The 24,686-nt window shown below is 42.7% G+C and overlaps 1 protein-coding gene across 1 annotated transcript in view; it reads left to right on the forward strand.

Moving 5' to 3' along the window:
• Positions 1-24,686, forward strand: part of LOC124016958 (bifunctional glutamate/proline--tRNA ligase-like) — an 87,231-nt gene that overhangs the window by 52,226 nt on the left and 10,319 nt on the right. The window contains exons 16-23 of the mRNA XM_046332293.1: positions 52-164; positions 8,738-8,846; positions 9,359-9,715; positions 13,531-13,746; positions 14,173-14,391; positions 14,609-14,836; positions 15,086-15,354; positions 24,502-24,553. Coding sequence (XP_046188249.1) covers positions 52-164; positions 8,738-8,846; positions 9,359-9,715; positions 13,531-13,746; positions 14,173-14,391; positions 14,609-14,836; positions 15,086-15,354; positions 24,502-24,553 — 1,563 coding nt within the window. The remainder of the gene's footprint in view (positions 1-51; positions 165-8,737; positions 8,847-9,358; positions 9,716-13,530; positions 13,747-14,172; positions 14,392-14,608; positions 14,837-15,085; positions 15,355-24,501; positions 24,554-24,686) is intronic.

Raw genomic sequence — 24,686 nt, forward strand, 5'->3', positions numbered from 1 at the left:
CTTCCTGAAGACTGAACAGGGTTTCCCTCTCCCATCCTTGCTTTTTCTCAGCTGGAGGAGAAGATGCTGGGAGACCCATGTCTGAAGGACCTGAAGAAGGGTGACATCATCCAGCTGCAAAGGCGGGGCTTCTACATCTGTGACCAGCCCTACGAGCCAATCAGGTTTGTCCTCTGCAAGGTCTTCATGAATTTTTACCAGTTTTGGGAGGGATGCGTGGGTGAATGGTGAGTTTAATGGATCGAAGGATGGTTGGACGCAGACCTGGGTTCAAATACTATTTCAAATACTTTGAGCATTTGCTTTACGCTGCCTGGACTCTCAGAATGGCAGGGTTTGAAGTTTGGGGATTGTTCTATTGGTAGGGTGTTAGGTGATTCGACAAACATTGGACACTAGGAGAGAAATACATAAAAAAAAAAAAAATGAACAGCTGTGATAAAATCAATTTTCACTACATGTCAATAATGTGATCTCAAAATACATAAATAATTTGAGAACATGAATGTGGAAGTTGTGAACTTCTTACAGATAGGCGGGACAGTTGCGTCTCACTTGGGCAAAAAACAGTGAAAATGCAGCGTGGCAAATTAAAAAATAAAAAATTATATAAAATCAAACTTTCATTAAATCACACATGTAAGATACTCAATTAAAGCTACACTCCTCGTGAATCCAGCCAACATCTCAGATTTTAAAAAGACTTTTCGGCAAAAGCAGAAGAAGCTGTTATCTGATGATGGCACCAGCAGAAAACAAAGGGGATAGCATATTTCAACCCTGCAGGCGCTACACAAAACACAGAAATAAAATATAAAACATGCATTACCTTTGACGAGCTTCTTTTCTCCAATATGTCCCATAAACATCACAAATGGTCCTTTTGTTCGATTAATTCTGTCCATATATATCTAAATGTCATGCTCGCTGACACCGTTGCCATTTGGGCGGTGTTCCCTCCAACACATTGGTGCGGCTGGCTTACGGGTTAAGCGAGCAGTGTTTCAGGAAGCATTGCAGCTTGGTTGAGTTGTGTTTCAGAGGACACACAGTTCTCGACCTGCACCTCTCCCGAGTCCGTACAGGAGTTGTAGCAATGGGACAAGACTAACTACCAATTAGATATCAAGAAATTGGGGAGGAAAAGGGGAAGATATATATATATATATCCCAATACTGTATGTTATGATATTTACACAATATGAGCCCAAATGTAAAGCAGGTGACGTGCTAAGAACATTCAATTCTGGGGGACAGCCTTTTTTAGGAAACGTGAAATCGGTGTCTTCATATTCGAGATTAGTATTCCTCCCCAGAGTAAGATCGATGTGACATTGTATTGCCAACAAGTATGGGGAAGTCCTGAGGGTAAAACGTTTTTCCTTCGCTTCTGTCCAACAGATGTTTTCAGAGACATAGAAAAACATAGGAGGTTACAAAGTAGAGCTTCGTAGCTGCATTTTGGTGTGTGGCTTGTCAGGGATTGTTCCAAATTCACGTTAATGATTTTAAAAAAATATATATATATATTTTTTTAATTATGAACAACAAATACAAAAAAAAACAAAATATACAAATAACAGTACATCAATCTAACAGACAGGGGTATTACATATCACGATTCAATTTCAATTTGTTAAATACTTTTATGGTGCGTATTGCTTTTTTATTTTTACGTTTACTGATCATTTCAAAATAATATTTAAATTCTATCTTAAATAATGTGAAGAGGGGTTTGTTCTCTGCCCACCTCATTTTATGGAGATTCTTCCATGAAAGATGAACAAGTTAACAATGAAAGTTAAATCGGTGTCCTTTTGGTTCAAAATAAAACATATCAGAGTCTTTTAAAATAAAATCTTCTAACTCACACAAATCTTCTGACATAATCGCAGTCGCAAAATAAATGGTCAAGAGTCTCTGGGTTACAATCACAAAATACACATTTGTTATCAATAGCTATTTTAAATCTGTGTGTAATTAAGGTCTTTCCAGGGTCTATAAATGAGTTTGTATGATACTTCTTTCACCTTATTAGATATGCAAAATGTAACGAAACTTTGTTCCAGTTCACTTGTCCTAGGGCTGCATTCCAGTACATTTAAGCAGAGGGAATGGTAACATATTGACATCATTTCCTTATATACATGTTATTACATTTACAGTTTAAAATGTCAATTCCTTCTAGTTGTATTGAGGCTACAAAATCCTCAACAGTTGCGCTTGGAGTACTGTTATATTCTCCTAAAAGAAGAATAGCACCTTTAGGGACAGCTCTAACAACAATTTGATACTCCTCTGGAGTGAATGTAACATTGTGTGTTCTAATACATTCTGGATAATATAGTTGTCCATCATTATTCAATAATTGTTTAACCCAAATAATGTTGTTGTCAAACCAGTTCTGGAAAAACAGACTTGTTTTTGTATTTTATGTCTTTATTATTCCAGATTGTATTACCTATGAGGGGAAGAATTGTGTTTGTACATGCGGTTCAAGTTAGAAGTACTTGTTTATGAAAGTTTGCAAGCTTAATAGGGATTTTAGCCATATCAAAGTTGCATTTAAGTAAGAATTCTAGACCACCAATTTGTTGGAATATTAAATTAGGGATGATATTCCAGATGCAATCCTTATTTCTTAAATAGTTTTGTATCCATTTAATCTTAAATATTATATTAGAGGTTTTAAAATCCAGAGCATTCAACCCTCCCTCAACTTGGGTGCTACATATTACCGCTTTTCTAAAATAATGAGGTTTATTCCTCCACATGAAGTTAAATTATTTAGTATCAAACATTTTAGTTACTGACAGAGGCAAGGGAGGTATAAACTCATCTGGACAGACCTTCAGATTTTGACAAAAGTACACGTCCAGATAAAGAAAGATCTCTTAATAACCAGGAGTTAAATCTCATTCCAAATTTCTCTACAATCGGAGAGAAATTTAAGTTGACCCTTTCTGATCTTTGCTAACTGTAATACCAAGATATGTGATCACATCTTTTACAGGGATATTACATACTGAGTTTCAGTCGCATCTTTTCAACGCAAATAATTTACATTTCCTAATATTCAGAGATAAACCTGATACATGTGTGAAGGCATTCATACACTCAATAGCTTTCTTGACTTCATTATGATCTTTCAAAAAACAAATTCTGGTGTCGCCAGCCAATTGTGAAAATTTGATCTCTTTGTCTTGTATCTGAATACCCCTAAAACTATCCTTACTTATATGAAGTGCCATAAATTGTGTGACCAATAAAAGTAAGGAGAAATTAGGCTCCAAATTCACATGTCACCACCCGTTTTCAAGATGAAATGCTAGTTAGCTGTGCAAGTGAGTTTTTGTTTGCCGCTGTTTGCTGAGGTAACACTATTGTGCCAGCGGCAAATGTTGTGATTGATGGTTTAATTTGTTCAAGTGTAAACTACCAGAATTCAGTAGCTACAGACCTACAATCGATAAAAACAGAAATAGCAGTGAATTGAAAATGTGTCCCATCTATCTTGCTGTGCAGGTGGCAGGCAAGCAGCTCAATCTAGTCTCAGCCTAGGCTAACTATTTGATGGAAATGGTGTAGTTTATCCTCTCATCAACAGCAAATATAACATTACAATGTAACACAACTCAGGTGTAGGCCTACCTTAGAAGTAATCTATGTTATTAGACTTAAGTATCCTTCTGAGTTATGTTGTTCAGTACCAACACAGCCTAACTGTGATATATAGCCTAACTGTTAATAATAGGTAAATAGTTAACCTGCTTTTTGTTCAAGATGATTTAATCCCAATTATATGTACTCTATCACCCCTGGTACGTGTCCAAGGGTGTCCCCTTGCTCCATAGTGTAAACATTCTTCATTGCTTAAGAATATGGCACTGTACACTTTATTTTTTTGTATTTTCTTTATTTTCCTGTATATCAGTACAGAACCAGTCAACAGTTTGGGCATACCTGCTCAAGGGATTTTATACATTGTAGAATAATAGTGAAGACATCAAAACTACGAAATAACACATATGGAATCCTGTAGTAACCGAAGAATAGTTACACAAATCAAAATATATTTTGGGTTCTTCAAAGTAGCCACCCTTTGCCTTCATGGCAGCTTTGCACACACTTGGCATTCTCTCAATGAGCTTAATGAAGAATGTTTTTTTTTTCAACAGTCCTGAAGGAGTTCCCACATACTACTATTACATACTACTACTATTCCTCAGGTCGTTGCTGTAATTGAGAATGTGTTCTCAGTCAATTTACCTGGTAAAATTAGGGTTAAATAAATCAAATAAATATGCTGAGCACTTGTTGGCTGCTATTCTTTCACTCTGCGGTCCAACTCATCCCAAACCATCTCAATTGGGTTGAGGTCGAGTGATTGTGGAGGCCAGGTCATCTGATGCAGCACTCCATCACTATCCTTCTTGGTCAAAGACCCCTTCAGAGCCTGGAGGTGTGTTTGGGGTCATTGTCCTTTTTGAAAAACAATGGTTAGTCTCAGCAAGCGCAAACCATACGGGAGGGTGTATCACTGCAGAATGCTGTGGCAGTCATGCTGGTTAAGTGTGCCTTGAATTGTAGATAAATCACTGACCGTGTCACCAGCACAGTACCATCACACCACCTCTTCCATGCTTCACGGTGGGAACCACAAATGCAGATATCATCCGTTAACCTACTCTGCCTCTCACAAAGTCACAGCGGTTGGAACCAAACATCTTAAATTTGGACTCATCAGACCAAAGGACCGATTTTCACCGGTCTAATGTCGAATGCTCTTGTTTCTTGGCCCAAGCAATTCTCTACTTTCTTATTGGTGTCCTTTAGTAGTGGGTTATTTGCAGCAATTTGACCATGAAGGCCAAATTCACACAGTCTTCTCTGAACAGTTGATGTTGAGATGTGTCTGTTACTTGAACTCTGTGAAGCATTTATTTGGGCTGCAATCTGAGGCTGGTAACTCCAATGAACTTATCCTCTGCAGCAGAGGTAACTCTGGGTCTTCCTTTCCTGTGGCGGTCCTCATGAGAGCCTGTTCCATCATAGCACTTGATGTTTTTTGCGAGTGCACTTGAAGAAACTTTCAAAGTTCTTGACATTTCCCAGATTGACTGACCTTCATTTCTTAAAGTAATGATGGATTGTCGTTTATCTTTGCTTATTTGAGCTGTTTTTTGCCATAATATAGACTTGGTCTTTTAACAAATAGGGCTATCTTCTGTATACCACCCCTACCTTGTCACAACACAACTGATTGGCTCAAATGCTTTAAGAAGGAAATAAATTCCACAAATGAACTTTTAACAAGGCACACCTGTTAATTGAAATCCATTCCAGGTGACTACCTCATGAACTGGTACTGTGTGTGTGTAACTGTCAACTGTGTGTGTACACACACACACACACACACACACACACACACACACACACACACACACACACACACACACACACACACACACACACACACACACACACACACACACACAGAGTACCAGTCAAGTTTGGACTTTTTTTCTTTTTACTATTTTATACATTGTAGAATAATAGTGAAGACATCAGCTGTGATAAAACACATATGGAATCATGTAGTAAGCGAAAAAGTGTATATATAAAGCTTTTACCAATGCTGCTACTGCTCATGTTCGCACTGTTACTGTACACTTATGACCATATAAGTCACCCTTGCTGCACTGAGTACCATATTAATAATGCACCGAGATACTGATATTTGATTTGTGAGAGAGAGAAACTCCCCCATTGGTGTGTGGGGAGGGCTTAATTTTTCTGGTCTTAATGCCCTGACAAAAATTTACTGTCAACTTCCTGATGGCGATTTAAGCTAAACTTGGCAAAAAAAGGAAACGTCCCCTCACTGTAACTGCGGTTATTTTCAGCCAACTTAACTTTTGTAGATATTTTTATGAGTATAAGATTCAACAACTGAGACAAAAACTGAACAAGACATGTAACTAACAGGAATTGAATAATGTGTCAATGAACAAAAGGGGGGTAAAATCTAAAGTAAGTCAGTATCTGGTGTGGCCACCAGCTGCATTAAGTACTGCAGTGCATCTCCTCATCATGGACTACACCAGATTTGCCAGTTCTTGCTGTGAGATGTTACCCCACTCTTCCACCAAGGCATCTGCAAGTTCCCTGACATTTCTGGGGGGAATGGCCCTAACCCTCACCCGCCGATCCGATGGCGTTTTCCAGTGATGTTTGGTGAAGACCTGCCTTACAACAGGTCTACAAGCCCTCAATCCAGCCTCTCTCAGCCTATTGCGGACAGTCTGAGCATTGATGGAGGGATTGTGCGTTCCTGGTGTAACTCGGGCAGTTATTGTTGCCATCCTGTACCTGTCCTGCAGGTGTGATGTTCGGCTGTACTTATCCTGTGCAGGTGTTGTTACACGTGGTCTGCCACTGTGAGGACAATCAGCTGTCTGTCCTGCCTCCCTGTAGCGCTATCTTAGGTGTCTCACAGTACGGGCATTGCAATTTATAAAGTTGACTAGAATACAGTATATACATATGAAATGAGTAAAGCAGTATGTATACATTATTAAAGTGAGCAGTCATTCCATGTTTATGAATGTAGGGCAGCAGCCTCTAATGTGCAGCGTTTAGTAACTGTGGTAGCTGGCAAGTGATTGCTATTTAACCTCTCTGGAATATGTGGCATGCTAGCGTCCCACCTGGACAAAAGCCAGGGAAAATGCAGAGCGCCAAATTCAAATAAATTACTATAAAAATGAAACTTTCATTAAATCACACATACAAGATAGCAAATTAAAGCTACACTTGTTGTGAATCCAGCCAACATGTCAGATTTCAAAAAGGCTTTTCGGCAATAGCAAACGATGCTATTATCTGAGGATAGCACCTCCGTAAACAAAGAGAAATCATATTTCAACCCTGCAGGCGCGACTCAAAACGCAGAAATAAAAAATATATTCATGCCTTACCTTTGACGAGCTTCTTTTGTTGGCACTCTAATATGTCCCATAAACATCACAAATGGTCCTTTTGTTCTATTAATTCTGTCGATATATATCCAAAATGTCCATTTATTTGGCACGTTTGATCCAGAAAAACACCGGTTCCAACTTGCTCAACGTGACTACAAAATATCTCAAAGGTTACCTGTAAACTACTTTTGTTATACAACTTTCGGTATTTTTTAACATAAATAATCGATAAAATTGAAGACTGGATGATCTATGTCCAATACAGGAAGAAAACAAACCGAAGCATGCTTTCTGGTCACGCGCCTCTATCTAACAGTACACTTCAAGTGACCCTCGTTCAAGATGGCCGTACTTCTTCATTACACAAAGGAATAACCTCAACCAATTTCTAAAGACTGTTGACATCCAGTCAGGAACTGCAATAAGGTCCCTTATAAATCTGGATTCCCAATGAAAACCCATTGAAAAGAGAGTGACCTCAAAAAAATCTGAATGGTTTGTCCTCGGGGTTTCGCCTGCTAAATAAGTTCTGTTATACTCACCGACATGATTCAAATAGTTTTAGACACTTGAGTGTTTTTTCTATCTAAATCTACTAATAATATGCATATCTTATCTTCTGGCGATGAGTAGCAGGCAGTTGAATTCGGGCATGCATTTCATCTGGACATGAAAATACTGCCCCCTGTCACCAAGAAGTTAACAGTCTGAAGGCCTTGAGATAAAAGCTGTTTTTCAGTCTTTCAGTCCCAGCTTTTATGCACCAGTACTGACCTGACCTTCTGGATGGTGGACGGGTGAACAGGCCGTGGCTCAGGTGGTTGATATCCTTGATGATCTTTTTGGCCTTCGAGTGACATCGGGTGGTGATACAGCCGACAGGATGCTCTCAATTGTGCATCTGTAAAAGTTTGTGAGGGTCTTAGGGGCCACGGCCTCAGCCTCCTGAGGTTGAAGAGGCTCTGTTCCGCCTTCACAACACTGTCAGTGTGGGTGGATCATTTAAGATTGTCAGTGATGTGTACGCAGAGGAACTTCAAGTTTTTCACCTTCCCCACTGCGGTCCCGTTGTTGTGGATAAGGGTGTGTTCCCTCTGCTGTTTCCTGAAGTGCACGATCAGCGCCTTCATTTTGTTGACGTTGAGGGATAGGTTATTTTCCTGGCACCACTCCGACAGGGCCCTCAACCCATAACATAATGGATTTAATGTTATGACTACTCTACCTTAAATTATTGGTTTTAAATTATTGTAATTATGTATACCGTACTGCCTCATTGATTGAACATTTGCATAATATTGCAATTTATTTTCATACATTTTGCTTTTATTTGACTCAACTCTTATCTCCATCAGCCCTGAAAATATAACAATATGAAAGCCATGTCTTGAGATATTGGACAAAACGTGTTGAAATCAAGTATCCAGACAGGTGACTTGGTGCCAATTTTCACTAGGGATTAACATTGACCAGCTGACATTTTCCGATCACTTGAAAACAAGCTATCTCAGCGTAAGTCTTGTTCTCATGAAATTAAGAACCACTGTTTAATTTTAGCCCCTAACAGCCTGCTACTGGCTCAAATTCTAGTCCAGGTCAATCAAGAAAATTATTATTCAAAATAAGATTTGAACCCAGGTGTGGTTGGATGCTCCTTTTCAAAATAGTTATCACAGTGACTCTGTGAAATTAAGCCCGACTACATTGTTCCAGTGTGCCAGCATGAGTAATGTTACCCTGGTGTTTTGGCCCAGTCCCTATAGCTGTAAGGAGAGTCCTTGTGTGCTGCTGTACATCCCCGACGGCCACACCAAGGAGATGCCCACCGCTGGCTCCAAGAGCAAGAGCCAGGCCGCCACCACAGTGAGTATTGTTACCTACCCGTATACTAGTTACACATTAGGGAAGGAGAGAGGAACTAACTACAGGCTCATCTCAATAATCTAAAGTGCTTTCATCTAGTTTTCTCCTCCCCTTCATCTGCACTGGTCCAAAGATATAGGATGGCTGATGCTCACCAGACAATTTTCTATCAACTGTCATGATCTTTCTGATTAATGCAGATAGGAGAGGCAGTTGTTAGTCAAATAGAGCTGGAATCACTTCACATTTTTCAGATGCACCCTGTATTCTTATATATTAATGTAGATTTGATTATTGTACAGTGGCTTGCAAAAGAATTCACCCCCCTGGCATTTTTCCTATTTTACAACCGGGAATTAAAATTTATTTTTGGGGGTTTGTATCAGTTGATTTACACAACATGCCTACCACTTTGAAGATGCAAAATATTTTTTATTGTGAAACAAGCAAGAAATAAGACACAAAAAACCACTTGAGCCTGTATTCTAACTCCTTGTCTCCTCTCCTCTTAGCCTGCCTCCACAGCCAAGTGCAAAACCTCCCCGGTCTCTGCCCCAGCCCCCCCTACCACTAGCGACGCCAGCACCGTTTTCTCCTGCATTATGGCTCAAGGCGAGAAGGTGCGCGATTTGAAAACCACCAAGGCCCCTAAGGAAGAGGTGGACAAAGCGGTGAAGGAGCTGCTCTCACTCAAGGCCCAGTTCAAGCATCTGACTGGCCAGGACTACAAACCAGGCATGGGCCTGCCCACTAGCTCTGCCCCTCAGAAGGCAGCATCCCCTTCTTCTGACTCCGCCTCCTGCCCCTTTTCTTGCGTCACCCAGCAGGGGGAGTTAGTGAGGAAGCTTAAATCCGAGAAGGCTCCCAAGGTTTGAGTCTATATTTCTGTTGTTTATCATTTGGTGCAGTAACACCCCTAAAAAACTGACATAAAATGCTATTGTATCTTTGTGGTAAAAAAAAAATCCAGATTTGTAGCTACTGTACATTTTTGGAATTTGTCTGTCTGTTAGTATGTACGTTAGTTACATGTGATATCTTAGACACCCACTGGCCTGATTAGGACAAAACTTTAGTGAATGATGCTTCTTGCCATAGATCCAGAATGTTCTGAATTACACTGATTGGATGCGGAGCGTCGCTACTCAGCTATTTTCAGGTCTCTCCAGAGTTGTTCGATCGGGTTTAAGTCCTGGCTCTGGCTGAGCCGCTCAAGGACATTCAGAGACTTGTCCCGAAGCCACTCCTCCGTTGTTTTGGTTGTGTGCTTAGGATCGTTGTCCTGTTGGAAGGTAAAACCTTTGCCCCAGTCTGAGGTCCTTAGCACTCCTGAGCAGGTTTTCATCAAGGATCTCTCTGTACTTAGCTTCGTTCGTCTTTGAATGAAACACCATTATACTTGGTAATATGGAGAGGTGGTACTCGGTAATGTGTTGTATTGGATTTGCCCCAAACATAACACTTTGTATTGTTACGTTCCCACAAGACAAATTCTATATCTTGCTCACAATCACATGGACAACCAAAACAAGGGTGGCAAAGCCACTCGTAAGGGGTTATAAAAGACAAACTAAATGAAAAACCCTCAACTTAGGATAAGGTATAAAAAGACTATTTAGCAGTTTTATTTATGGCTTGGGGGTAGAAACTCTCTCGGATCCTGTTGGTCCGAGAGGCGATGCTCTGGTACCGTTTGTTGGAGGGTAGCAGAGTGAACAGTCTATGGTTAGGGAGGCTGCAGTCTTTGGCAATTTCTCAGGCCTTCCTCTGTCACCGCCTGATATAGAGATCCTGGAAGGCAGGGAGCTCAGCCTCAGTGATGTACTGGACTGTACGCACCAACCTCTGTAGCACTTTGCGGTTAATGGCGATTTATTTGCCGTACCAACTCATGATGCAGCCAGTCAAGATGCTCTGGTGCAGCTGTACAACTTTTTGAGGATCCAAGGGCCCATGCCAAATCTTTTCAGCATCCAGAGGGGGAAGAGGCACTGCTGTGCCCTGTGCACGACTGTGTGGACCATGTTAGAGCCTTCAGTGATGTGGACGACAAGGAACTTTTAAGCTCTCGACTCGCTCCACAACAGCCCCATCAATTTGGATGGGGGCGTGCGCTCCCCTCTTTTCCTGTAGTCCACGATCAGCTCCGTGCACTAACTGACCTTGAGGGAGAGGTTGTTGCCCTGGCACCACACTGCTAAGGCTCTGACCTCCCTGTAGGCTGACTCCTCACCACTGGTGATCAGGCCTACAACCGTCCTGTTGTCAGAACTTGATGATGGTGTTGGAGTCGTGCGTGGCCAAGCAGTCTTGGGTGAACACAGGAGGGGACTAAGCACACACCCTGAGGGGCCCCAGTGTTGAGGATCAGTGTGACGGTGTTGGTGCCTAACCTCACCACGTGGTGCCGGCCCATCAGGAAGTCCAGGATCCAGTTGCAGAGGGAGCTGTTCAGCCCAGGGTCCCTAGCTTTGTGATGAGCTTGGAGGGGACGGACTGGTGTTGAACGCTGAGCTGTAGTCTATGAACAGCATTCTCAGTTATTTTCCTTCTTGCATTGGGTCTGGGATGATGGTGTGTCATGAACAGCCTTTCAAATCACTTCATAATTACAGATGTGAGTCCTACAATCGATATTCATTTTGGCAGGTTACTGTTGAGCTCTTGGGAACGGGGACAATGATGGTCAGCTTGAAACATGTTGTGATGACACACTAGTACAAGGGGAGATTGCAAATATCTGTGACGACAGCGGTTCTGTGCATGCTTTGAGAACGCACCCTGGTATTCAGTCTGGCCCGGCTGGGCCTTGTGATTGCAAACCGGCTTAAATGTTTTGCTCACATCAGCCACGGAGAGTGAGATCACACTGTCATCTGGGGAAGAAATATGCTTTCGAGCAAGGCATAAAAGGCATTTAGCTCATTTAGGAGTTCTGCTTGACTGTTTCCCTTTGTTATCCGTTATGGTCAGCAAGCCCTGCCACATATGACGAGCGTCTGAGCCGGTGTAATAGGATTCCGCCTTCCTCCTATAGTCGTGGCAGGCTTTCTTGTATTCGTCCATGTCCTGTTCTTTGTAAGCAGTAGCTCTATTCTTTATGCCTATAATTCATGGTTTGTATACCTTCTTATAGTCACTTTGGAGACAATATTGTATATGCACTTACTGATGAAGACCGTGACTGTTGTGGGAACTCCTCTATGCTATTGGTTGAATCCCGAAACATATCCCAGTCTGTACGAACAAACAGTCTTGCTTCATCTGACCACTTCCTTATTGATTGCATCACTGGAACTTCTTGTTTGAGCTTTTGTTTGCAACCCAGAAGCAAAAGAATGGCGGTATGGTCAGAGGTGCCGAAGGGAGGAAAAGGGACGGGTCTAGAGTGTTAGTGGCCCTAGTGGCGTAGGATACGTGTTGAAGGAAGTAAGGTAGGACAATTTACAGTCTCCCCGTGTTCGTCTCTGCCCACCAGAAACACTGCTTCTGGGTGAGCCGTTTCTTGTTTCTTTATGGCCCCATTCAAATTTCTTTGAGTGCCAGGGTGGTGTTGGCTTGTGGAGGGATGTAGACAGCGGTGATAATTACAAATGAGAGTTTACAATGGGGTATTCTATATCAGGTGAGCACAAGCTTGAGATCTCCTTCACACTGAAAGCAGCATGTCAGTTGTTATTTATGAAAATACACTCCACCTCCTTTCGACTGCCGCTTCAGTTCTTTCCTGCCTCTGCTGTCCTTTCCTGCCGTTGCATGGAAAATCCACTGAGTACTACTTGCATAGCATCATCATCCAACCACGTTTCAGTAAGACATGTAATATAGCAGCTTTGCTTGAAACATGTAGGTATTACAGACTGGGCCAGGGAGCAGTTTACAATGCCAGTGAAGACCCTTGCTAGCTGGTCAGCACATGCGCTGAGTACGCATCCTGGTAATCCATATGGCCCTGCGGGCTTGTGAATGGTAACCTGTTTAAAGGTCTTACTTACATCGGCTACGGAGAGTGAGACCACACAGTTGTCCGGAACCGTCTAATGCATCTCGTCTAATGCATGGTTCAATGTTTGCCTCGATTAGCGTCAGAGCCGGTGTAGTCCGATTCTATGTTACTCGTGTATCGATTTATAACTTCACATAACGCACACCTCCTTATCGCCACATCTCCCAACAGAGCAACTAAAAAAAGATCTGGCTCCAAAATATATATTTTGTCATGATTCCTCTCGTCCCTCCTGTTGCTAGCGGTCCTTTTTAGGGAGGGGGGGAGGGCGCGCGCGCACAATGTTAAAAACAATGGGGGGGATAACGATGTATCACATTTATTTTATGGGTACTTTGTCACGATTGGCCAAAAATCGCCCAACCCTATTGTGAGCTATCAAGTTTTGATTTCCAACGAGAGGAAAAACACATTTTTCTCTCTCATTGATCCACGCAATTTCAGTTTAAATAATTGTCCAGGCCGGCTGCATAATTTGTGGGGGACGACATGTTTACTGTTGGCTTGTTTTTAATTGATTACATTAGATTTAGAATCCTGAGGTGAAATAGCTGCCACAATTGTAGTTCCTCCATGTAGAACATTGCAAATGTGTTTCTTTGTTTTGAGGTTTTCCTGCCGAAAATATATGATACATTTATTCTTTTATACTCTCTCTCTCTCTCGTGTTCTCTCCAGGACCAGGTTGATGCTGCAGTCAAACAGCTGCTGGCTTTCAAAGCTGAGTTCAAACAGATCACAGGACAAGAGTACCATCCAGGGATGATCCCTCCTGATGCTGCCCCAGCCAAGAATGCCCCCACTGCCTCATCCTCCTCTCCCTCAGGCCTATATGAAAGTGTGACCAAACAGGGAGACACTGTTAGGAAGCTTAAATCTGAGAAAGCACCCAAGGTAAGGTGAAGTGTTCACTATCGCTTTACTTTAACCCCGCAGGTATTGGATATTATTATGAGGTTGTAATAGACTCGTCACTCATATTTTTGTATTGAACCTTTATTTAACTGGGCACGTCAGTTAAGAACACATTCTTATTTTACAATGACTGCCTACCCCGGCCAAACTCTCCCCTAACTGGGACGACGCTGAGTCAATTGTGCGCCGCCCTATAGGACCCCCGATTGCGGCCGGTTGTGATACAGCCCGGGATCAAACCAGGGTTTGTAGTGACGCCTCTAGCACTGAGATGCTGTGCCTTCGACTGCTGCACTACTCGGGAGCCTGTTATTTTTGTATTATCTCTGTATTTGCTCCAACTGTTCATAACTGCTCTATACATTTTCTCCCTAACCTCTGTATTTGATCAATCGCTCCACAAAGGACCAGGTTGATGCTGCCTTGAAGGAGCTCTTAGCCTTGAAGGCAGAGTACAAACAGGTGACAGGTCACGACTACAAGCCAGGAGCTGCCCAAGCCCCTGCTCATGCCCCAGTCCAGAGTAACCCAGCTCCCACAGCCACTTCTGGCTCAGGCATCTATGAGCGCGTGACTCAGCAGGGTGACCTGGTGAGGAAGCTAAAGACCGAGAAGGCACCCAAGGTGAGACCAACAGGAGGGGATGATAGGTTGACATACATTAGGCACGCGTGGGATAAAATGCTTCATAAAATATTGAATAGACATCATGCCTGTTCTATTGCAACATTTCTATTGGCAAAATTCTTTATTTTATAATATGAACAGCTTTATTAATTCATTTTTGGTAGTTTAAAAGAAAGTGACATGAACCCTTTTATCTTTGTCCCCTTCCCCTCAGGACCAGTTGGACACCGCTGTCAAGCAGCTGCTGTCACTCAAAGTGGAGTACAAGCAGGCGACTGGCCAGGACTACAAACCAGGCGTGGCCCCAGCTGTCAGCCCTGCCCCTGTTCAGGCTAGCCCTGCCCCCCAGGACCAGTCTGGTTCCTCCCCTCAGGCACTCTTCACCCAGGTTGTCCAAAAGGGGGAGCTAGTGAGGAAGCTGAAATCAGAGAAGGCTCCTAAGGTAAGTGGGATTTCGTTTCACTTTGCAAACCTTTGACCAAAATTGCTGAAAACGTGTTGGCGAGAAGCTATTCAGATGAGGAATACTGGAGTTTTGGTGCAGGTACCTAGTATAGCTAACTATAAATAATAACAACCATTATTAATCAGATTTAAGTCTTTATATTGTGATTTATGGATAACCCTAATTGCTAGTAGATTGATGAAATGCCACAGGCAGACCTCATAACGCAATATAAAATGCCACCAGGACCAGGTGGACTGTGCCGTGAAGCAGCTGCTGGCCCTGAAGACTCAGTACAAGGCCCTCACCGGAGAGGACTACAAACCTGTGGCTGCCACTGGAGCCTCGAGCAGAGAGGACAAGAACCGCAAGGACCGAGAGAACAAGTCTGAGAAACAGGCAGGAGGAGGAGGAGGAGGAGGGGGGAAGAAGCAGCCAAAGGGAGAAAAGGGCAAGGAGGCCTCATTGGGAGGCACAGGGGGAGGAGGAGATAGTGGTCCCAAGAAACAGACAAGGTGAGAGAGCGGGATGGATGGATGGATGGATGGAGGGGAGGGCACAGGGATGGATGAATAGAAATCATTGGTACTTTAATGGAGTGAAGATTTGAAGATAGCGGGATAGATGATAGAGATGGAGAGTGTTGAACATAGGGAGTGTACTGCTGAATGGATGTGGTCCTGTATGATCAGTTGGTAGAGCTTGGCACTTGTAACGTCAGTGTAGTGGGTTCGATTCCTGCTGAGGTCACCAGTAAGAAAATGTATGGCAGCAAACATAATATTCTTACCTGTATGGTTTGACATGCTGCGCAATAAGCTCAAAACATTGCTCCTATAAATGTTTCAAATTGTTATAGCACACAGTGGAATACCGTCAGGACCTTCAATGCATTCAGAGGAGGCCTAATAATATTTTTAATGAAAATTGCGTTATTGAAAATTACTTGTGAAAATTCATTACTTTGTCTGATGTGGAAGGGAAAATGAAAAGTGGAATAGCTATTCAATCAGGATCTGGGGAGAAGGCAGAATTTTGGAATGACAGCATGATTAGCCAAGCCAACTTTTTTTTGTTGTATTATATATATATATTTTTTGTGCTTGCTCCGGGATGGAAACGCTAGCCAGGAGTGGTCACCCGGGATTGCGGTTAGCTAGTTGCGAAGATCCAGATGAAAATGTTTGTGCTTAGTGGGACTATAATTGGCTTTTCAACAAGACAATGACCCAACACACCTCCAGGCTGACCAAGAAGGAGAGTGATGGAGTGCTGCATCAGATGACCTGGCCTCCACAATCACCCGACCTCAACCCAATTGAGACGGTTTGGGATGAGTTGGACCGCAGTGTAGACATTGTTAATGTTGTAAATTACTATTGTAGCTGGAAACAGCTGATGTTTAGTGGAATATTTAATGGAATATATATACGTAGGTCCACAGGGGCACATTATCAGCAACTGTCATTCCTGTGAGAATTTTATCATTTTAAAAGACATTGATCATTAGAAAAACCTTTTGCAATTATGTTAGCACAGTTGAAAACTGTTCTGATTAAAGAAGCAATAAAACTGTCTTTAGACTAGTTGAGTATCTGGAGCATCATCATTTATGGGTTCGATTACAGGCTCAAAATTGCCAGAAATCGACCTTTTCTTCTGAAACTTGTCAGTCTATTGTTGTTCTGAGAAATGAAGGCTGTTCCATGCGAGAAATCTCTTACAACGGCGGAGTTCCTCTGTCCAGTGTCTGTGTTCTTTTGCCAGATCTGCAAAGAAAAAGCCATATCTTGACTGACCAATAGAAATAAAAAATTAAGATGGGCAAAAGAACTCCAGACACTGGACAGAGGAACTCTGCCTAGAAGGCCAGCATCCTGGAGTCTGTTGATATTGAGACTGGTGGCCTCCCGGGTGGTGCAGTGGTTAAGGGCGCTGTACTGCAGCGCCAGCTGTGCCATCAGAGTCCCTGGGTTCGCGCCAGGCTCTGTCGTAACCGGCCGCGACCGGGAGGTCCGTGGGGCGACGCACAATTGGCCTAGCGTCGTCCGGGTTAGGGATGTCCTTGTCTCATCGCGCACCAGCAACTCCTGTGGTGGGCAAAAGGGGTAAAATTCAACAACAAAAAAAGAGATTGAGACTGGTGTTGTGCAGGTACTATTTAATGAAGCTGCCAGTTCAGGACTTGTGAGAGGCGCCTGTTTCTCAAACTAGACACTCTAATGTACTTGTCCTCTTGCTCAATTGTGCACTCCTCTTTCTATTCTGGTTAGAGCCAGTTTGCGGCTACAATAGTAATTTACAACATTAACCTTTTGTGACTAGGGGGCAGTATTTTCATTTTAGTAAACGGGATATTTTGTCAGGACAAGATGCTAGAATATGCATATAATTGACAGATTAGGATAGAAAACACTCTACAGTTTCCAAAACTGTAAAAATATTGTCTGTGAGTATAACAGAACTGATATTGCAGGCGAAAGCCTGAGAAAAATCCAATCCGGAAGTGCTTCATGTTTTGAAAGCGCTGCGTTCCAATGCGTCCCTATTGAGCAGTGAATGGGCTACCAGATTACTCTTTCTCTGTATTCCCCAAGGTGTCTACAGCATTGTGACGTAGTTTTACGCATTTATGTTGAAGAATGCTCCCAGAGTGATTCTCGCGTAAAATACAGAGGTCCTACGGAAAAACCAATTGTCCCGGTGGATATATTATCGAATAGATATTTGAAAAACACCTTGAGGACTGATTATAAACAACGTTTGCCATGTTTCTGTCGATTATTATGGAGCTAATTTGGAATATTTTTGGGGTGTTTTCGTGACTGCAATTTCCGGGTGATTTCTCAGCCAAACGTGAAGAACAAACTGAGCTATTTCGCCTACAATTTTTTTTTGAAAAAAGGAACATTGGCTATCTAACTGGGAGTCTCGTGAGTGAAAACATCCATAGCTCATCAAAGGTATACTATTTAATTTGATTGCTTTTCTGATTTCCGTGACCAAGTTACCTGCTGCTAGCTGGACAAAATGCTATGCTAGGCTATCGATACATTTACACAAATGCTTGTCTAGCTTTGGCTGTAAAGCATATTTTGAAAATCTGAGGTGACAGGGTGATTAACAAAAGGCTAAGCTGTGTCTCAATATATTTCACTTGTGATTTTCATGAATAGGAATATTTATGTCCGTTGCGTTATGCTAATTAGTGTCAGTCGATGATTACGCTCCCCCATGCGGGATGGGTAGTTACTAGAGGTTAACAATGTCTACACTGTCGTTCTGATAAATTGTATGTTATTTTAAATGGACAAAAAAAATGCTTTTCTTTCAAAAACAAGGACATTTCTAAGTGACCCCAAACTTTTGAAAGGTAGTTTGTGGGAACTCCTTCAAGACTGTTGGAAAATCATTCCAGTTGAAGCTGGTTGAGAGAATTCCAAGTGTGTGCACAGCTGTCAAGACAAAGGGTGGCTATTTGAATCTAAAATTGTTTAACACTTCCTTTGGTTACTACATGATTCCATATGTGTTATTTCATAGTTTTGATTTTTTGTCTACACTGTTATTCTACAATGTAGACCATTTTAAAAACAAAGTAAAACCCTTGATTGACTGGGTGTGTTGCCAAGAAAACTCAAATGTATTAGTCTAAAACTAACTTTGACTTATCGATTATACTCCCCTAGCAAACAAACTAATATTTTCTGAAAAAAATCAGTTGAACTCATCACTGATGTTCTCTTTTTTAAATGTTTTATTGCAGCTTGAATGCTGTGAAAATTGTGAGTTAAGTTAGCCAGCTAAAAGTTTGGCCTTCAACCTTGTTGGCTCAATTATGAAAAGTTAACAACGCATTACAAAGTGTATCGATATTTTTTTGCTTTTGCTGATACTAATTAAGGGCTGTAATTGCGTGGTTGACTTGATCTGAATGAGCTGGGAGTGTAGTGCATTTTTAAAGAATGATCTCATGCATGTAATGGTGGTTTGGGATGGCAGGCTGAGGCCAGATGAGGTTGTTGTTGCGTGCGTGTGAACGCAAAACATTTTTGGACTAGACTCTACCACACTATCTACCAAGAGTTTCTATTTTTCGTAGCCGTCTATTTACCACCACAAACCGATGCTGGCACTAAGACGGCACTCAACGAGCTGTATAAGCCCATAGGCAAACAGACTGATTACCAGGACCTATACACAGATCATGCGCTGACCAACTGGCAAGTGTCTTCACTGACATTTTCAACCTCTCCCTGACCGAGTATGTCATACCTACATGTTTCAAGCAGACCACCAATAGTCTGTGTGCCCAAGAAAGCAAATGACTATCATCCTAAGCACTGACGTCGGTAGCCATGAAGTGCTTTGAAAGGCTAGCACGACTCCAACACCATCATCCCTGGAAACCTTAGACCCACTCTATATTCGCATACCGCCCCAACAGATCCACATCGCACTCCAAACTGCCCTTTACCAAATGGACAAAAGGAACAGAATGCTGTTCATTGACTACAGCTCAGTGTTCAACACCATAGTGCCCACAAAGCTCATCACTAAGCTAAGGACCCTGGTACTAAACACCTCCCTCTGCACCTGGATCCTGGACTTTCTGACGTGCGGCCCCCAAGGTTGTAAGGGTAGGCAATAACATCTGCCACGCTGATCCTCAACACAGGGACCCCACAGGGGTGCGTGCTTAGTCCCCTCCTGTACTCCCTGTTCACCTACGACCGTGTGGCCAAGCATGACTCCAAAACCAAGTTTGCTGAAGACACAACAGTGGTAGGCCTGATCCCGACAACGATGAGACAGCCTATAGGGTGGAGGTCAGATACCTGGCAATGTGGTGCCAGGACAACAACCTCTCCCTGTGAGCAAGACAAAGGAGCTGATCCTGGACTACAGGAAAAGGAGGGCCGATCACGCCCCAATTCACGTTGAAGGGGCTGTAGTGGGTTGAGAGTTTCAAGTTCCTTGGTGTCCACATCACCAACAAACTAACATGGTCAAAACACACCAAGTCAGAGGTCACGACAACACCTTTTCCCTCTCAGGTGACTGAAAAGATTTGGCATGGGTCCCTAGATCCTCAAAAAGTTATACAGCTGCACCATTGAGAGCATCTTAACGGTTGCATCACCGCCTGGTATGGTAACTGCTCGGGATCTGACCGTTAGGCGCTACAGAGGGTAGTGCGTACTGCCCAGTACACCACTGGGGCCAATCTTCCTGCCATCCAGGACCTATAGACTACTACACTGCTGCTACTTGCTGTTTATTATCTATGCATAGTCACTTTTACCCCTACCTACACATTGACTTGGTACCGCTAACCCCTTGTATATAGCCTCGTTATTGTTCTTTTATTGTAACTTTCTATTACATGTTTTACTTTAGTTTATTTTTTAAATGTTTTTTTAGCTATATTTATTGAACTGCATTGTTGGTTAAGGGCTTGTAAGTAAGCATTTCACGGTTAGGTCTACACCTGTTGTATTTGGCGCATGTGACAAATAAAATGTTGTTTGATTTGAGCCGGGCGATATGGAGTTGTGCCAGAGAGGGCTTTGGCTGTGTAAATGTAATGAATTACATAGGCTATTTGGCATGATGATGATGTCTTGTCCATTGCTGTTCTGGTTAGTGTTTATTGGCTTATTTCACTGTAGAGCCTCTAGTCCTGCTCACTATACATTATCCAATTTATTAGTTCCACCACCCACACATGCAATGACATCTCCTGGTTTCAATGATGTTTCTAGAGACAATATCTCTCTCTTCATCACTCAATACCTAGGTTTACCTCCACTGTATTCACATCCTACCATACCTTTGTCTGTACATTATACCTTGATGCTATTTTATCGCCCCCAGAAACCTCCTTTTACTCTCTGTTCCAGACGTTATAGACGACCAATTCTTATTGCTTTTAGCCGTACCCTTATTCTTCTCCTCCTATGTTCCTCTGGCGATGTAGAGGTGAATCCAGGCCCTGCAATGCCTAGCTCCACTCCTATTCCCCAGGCGCTCTCTTTTGATGACTTCTGTAACCGTAATAGCCTTGGTTTCATGCATGTTAACATTAGAAGCCTCCTCCCTAAGTTTGTTCTATTCACTGCTTTAGCACACTCTGCCAACCCGGATGTTCTAGCTGTGTCTGAATCCTGGCTTAGGAAGACCACCAAAAATTCTGAAATTTTAATTCCAAATTACAACATTTTCAGACAAGATAGAACGGCCAAAGGGGGCGGTGTTGCAATCTACTGCAAAGATAGCCTGCAGAGTTCTGTCCTACTATCCAGGTCTGTACCCAAACAATTTGAACTTCTACTTCTAAAAATCCACCTCTCTAAAAACAAGTCTCTCACCGTTGCCGCCTGCTATAGACCACCCTCTGCCCCCAGCTGTGCTCTGGACACCATATGTGAACTGATTGCCCCCCATCTATCTTCAGAGCTCGTGCTGCTAGGCGACCTAAACTGAAACATGCTTAACACCCCAGCCATCCTACAATCTAAACTTGATGCCCTCAATCTCACTCAAATTATCAATGAACCTACCAGGTACTCCCCCAAAGCCTTAAACACGGGCACCCTCATAGATATCATCCTAACCAACTTCCCCTCTAAATACACCTCTGCTGTCTTCAACCAAGATCTCAGCGATCACTGCCTCATTGCCTGCATCCGTAATGGGTCAGCGGTCAAACGACCTCCACTCATCACTGTAAAACGCTCCCTGAAACACTTCAGCGAGCAGGCCTTTCTAATCGACCTGGCCGGGGTATCCTGGAAGGATATTGATCTCATCCCGTCAGTAGAGGATGCCTGGATATTTTTTTTAAAAATGCCTTCCTAACCATCTTAAATAAACATGCCCCATTCAAGAAATTTAGAACCAGGAACAGATATAGCCCTTGGTTCTCGCCAGACCTGACTGCCCTTAACCAACACAAAAACATCCTATGGCGTTCTGCATTAGCATCGAACAGCCCCCGTGATATGCAGCTATTCAGGGAAGCTAGAAACCGTTATACACAGGCAGTTAGAAAAGCCAAGGCTAGCTTTTTCAAGCAGAAATTTGCTTCCTGCAACACTAACTCAAAAAGTTCTGGGACACTGTAAAGTCCATGGAGAATAAGAACACCTCCTCCCAGCTGCCCACTGCACTGAAGATAGGAAACACTGTCACCACTGATAAATCCACCATAATTGAGAATTTCAATAAGCATTTTTCTACGGGTGGCCATGCTTTCCACCTGGCTACTCCTACCCCGGTCAACAGCACTGCACCCCCAACAGCAACTCGCCCAAGCCTTCCCCATTTCTCCTTCTCCCAAATCCATTCTGCTGATGTTCTGAAAGAGCTGAAAAATCTGGACCCCTACAAATCAGCCGGGCTAGACAATCTGGACCCTTTCTTTCTCAAATTATCTGCCGAAATTGTTGCCACCCCTATTACTAGCCTGTTCAACCTCTCTTTCGTGTCGTCTGAGATTCCCAAAGATTGGAAAGCAGCTGCGGTCATCCCCCTCTTCAAAGGGTGGGACACTCTTGACCCAAACTGCTACAGACCTATATCTATCCTACCATGCCTTTCTAAGGTCTTCGAAAGCCAAGTCAACAAACAGATTACCGACCATTTCGAATCTAACCATACCTTCTCTGCTATGCAATCTGGTTTCAGAGCTGGTCATGGGTGCATCTCAGCCACGCTCAAGGTCCTAAACGATATCTTAACCGCCATCGATAAGAAACATTACTGTGCAGCTGTATTCATTGATCTGGCCAAGGCTTTCGATTCTGTCAACCACCACATCCTCATCGGCAGACTCGACAGCCTTGGTTTCTCAAATGATTGCCTCGCCTGGTTCACCAACTACTTCTCTGATAGAGTTCAGTGTGTCAAATCGGAGGGTCTGCTGTCCGGACCTCTGGCAGTCTCTATGGGGGTGCCACAGGGTTCAATTCTTGGACCGACTCTCTTCTCTGTATACATCAATGAGGTCGCTCTTGCTGCTGGTGAGTCCCTGATCCACCTCTACGCAGACGACACCATTCTGTATACTTCCGGCCCTTCTTTGGACACTGTGTTAACAACCCTCCAGGCAAGCTTCAATGCCATACAACTCTCCTTCCGTGGCCTCCAATTGCTCTTAAATACAAGTAAAACTAAATCCATGCTCTTCAACCGATCGCTACCTGCACCTACCCGCCTGTCCAACATCACTACTCTGGACGGCTCTGACTTGGAATACGTGGACAACTACAAATACTTAGGTGTCTGGTTAGACTGTAAACTCTCCTTCCAGACCCATATCAAGCATCTCCAGTCCAAAGTTAAATCTAGAATTGGCTTCCTATTTCGCAACAAAGCATCCTTCACTCATGCTGCCAAACATACCCTTGTAAAACTGACCATCCTACCAATCCTCGACTTTGGCGATGTCATTTACAAAATAGCCTCCAATACCCTACTCAACAAATTGGATGCAGTCTATCACAGTGCAATCCGTTTTGTCACCAAAGCCCCATATACTACCCACCATTGCGACCTGTACGCTCTCGTTGGCTGGCCCTCGCTTCATACTCGTCGCCAAACCCACTGGCTCCATGTCATCTACAAGACCCTGCTAGGTAAAGTCCCCCCTTATGTCAGCTCGCTGGGCATGTGCTCCAGCAGGTATATCTCTCTCGTCACCCCCAAAACCAATTATTTCTTTGGCCGCCTCTCCTTCCAGTTCTCTGCTGCCAGTGACTGGAACGAACTGCAAAAATCTCTGAAACTGGAAACACTTATCTCCCTCACTAGCTTTAAGCACCAACTGTCAGAGCATCTTACAGATTACTGCACCTGTACATAGCCCACCTATAATTTAGCCCAAACAACTACCTCTTTCCCAACTGTATTTAATTTATTTATTTATTTATTTATTTAGCTCCTTTGCACCCCATTATTTTTATGTCTACTTTGCACATTCTTCCATTGCAAAACTACCATTCCAGTATTTTACTTGCTATATTGTATTTACTTTGCCACCATGGCCTTTTTTGCCTTTACCTCCCTTCTCACCTCATTTGCTCACATTGTATATAGACTTGTTTATACTGTATTATTGACTGTATGTTTGTTTTACTCCATGTGTAACTCTGTGTCGTTGTATCTGTCGAACTGCTTTGCTTTATCTTGGCCAGGTCGCAATTGTAAATGAGAACTTGTTCTCAACTTGCCTACCTGGTTAAATAAAGGTGAAATATTTTTTTTTTTTTTAAATGATGATTAACTTAGGAGCCATGCTTCTGAAGGCCAAGGCCCAATAGGCACAGTCCGCTACTGATCACACAAAGTAAGCCAAATGCAAAAAAAGCACAGATCAGAGAAGACTTAAAACTCACTATAATCTGCACTGTGATTTGATACTGTACTTGGTACTTGATACTGTACTTGGTACTTGATACTGTAATTTGATACTGTACTTGGGTAACATTGTAGGTTCTAAGGAGCTGATTATTTAACCTGGGTTAAGTAAAATGAACAATGCATTGGATAATCTGCCTTCCCATCGATTTCACATTTATTGGTTATTTTGCTAATTTCTCACTGCCATTTGCTCATGCAAAATATCACCCTAATTATGTATGTGTCTTTTCCTAATTCAGACTGGGGCTGGAGGCTAAGAAGGAGGAGAACCTAGCTGATTGGTACTCTCAGGTGAGTGTGTATGCATGTACTGTTTAAGTGCCTTCAGATAGTATTCACATCCCTTAAACTTTTCTACATTTAGTGGTTACAAAGTGGGATTAAAATGGATTTATTTGTCATTTTCTGTCAATGATCTATACAA

This window comes from Oncorhynchus gorbuscha, unplaced genomic scaffold (assembly GCF_021184085.1).
Source record: "Oncorhynchus gorbuscha isolate QuinsamMale2020 ecotype Even-year unplaced genomic scaffold, OgorEven_v1.0 Un_scaffold_13:::fragment_4:::debris, whole genome shotgun sequence".
NCBI classification, from domain to species: domain Eukaryota; kingdom Metazoa; phylum Chordata; class Actinopteri; order Salmoniformes; family Salmonidae; genus Oncorhynchus; species Oncorhynchus gorbuscha.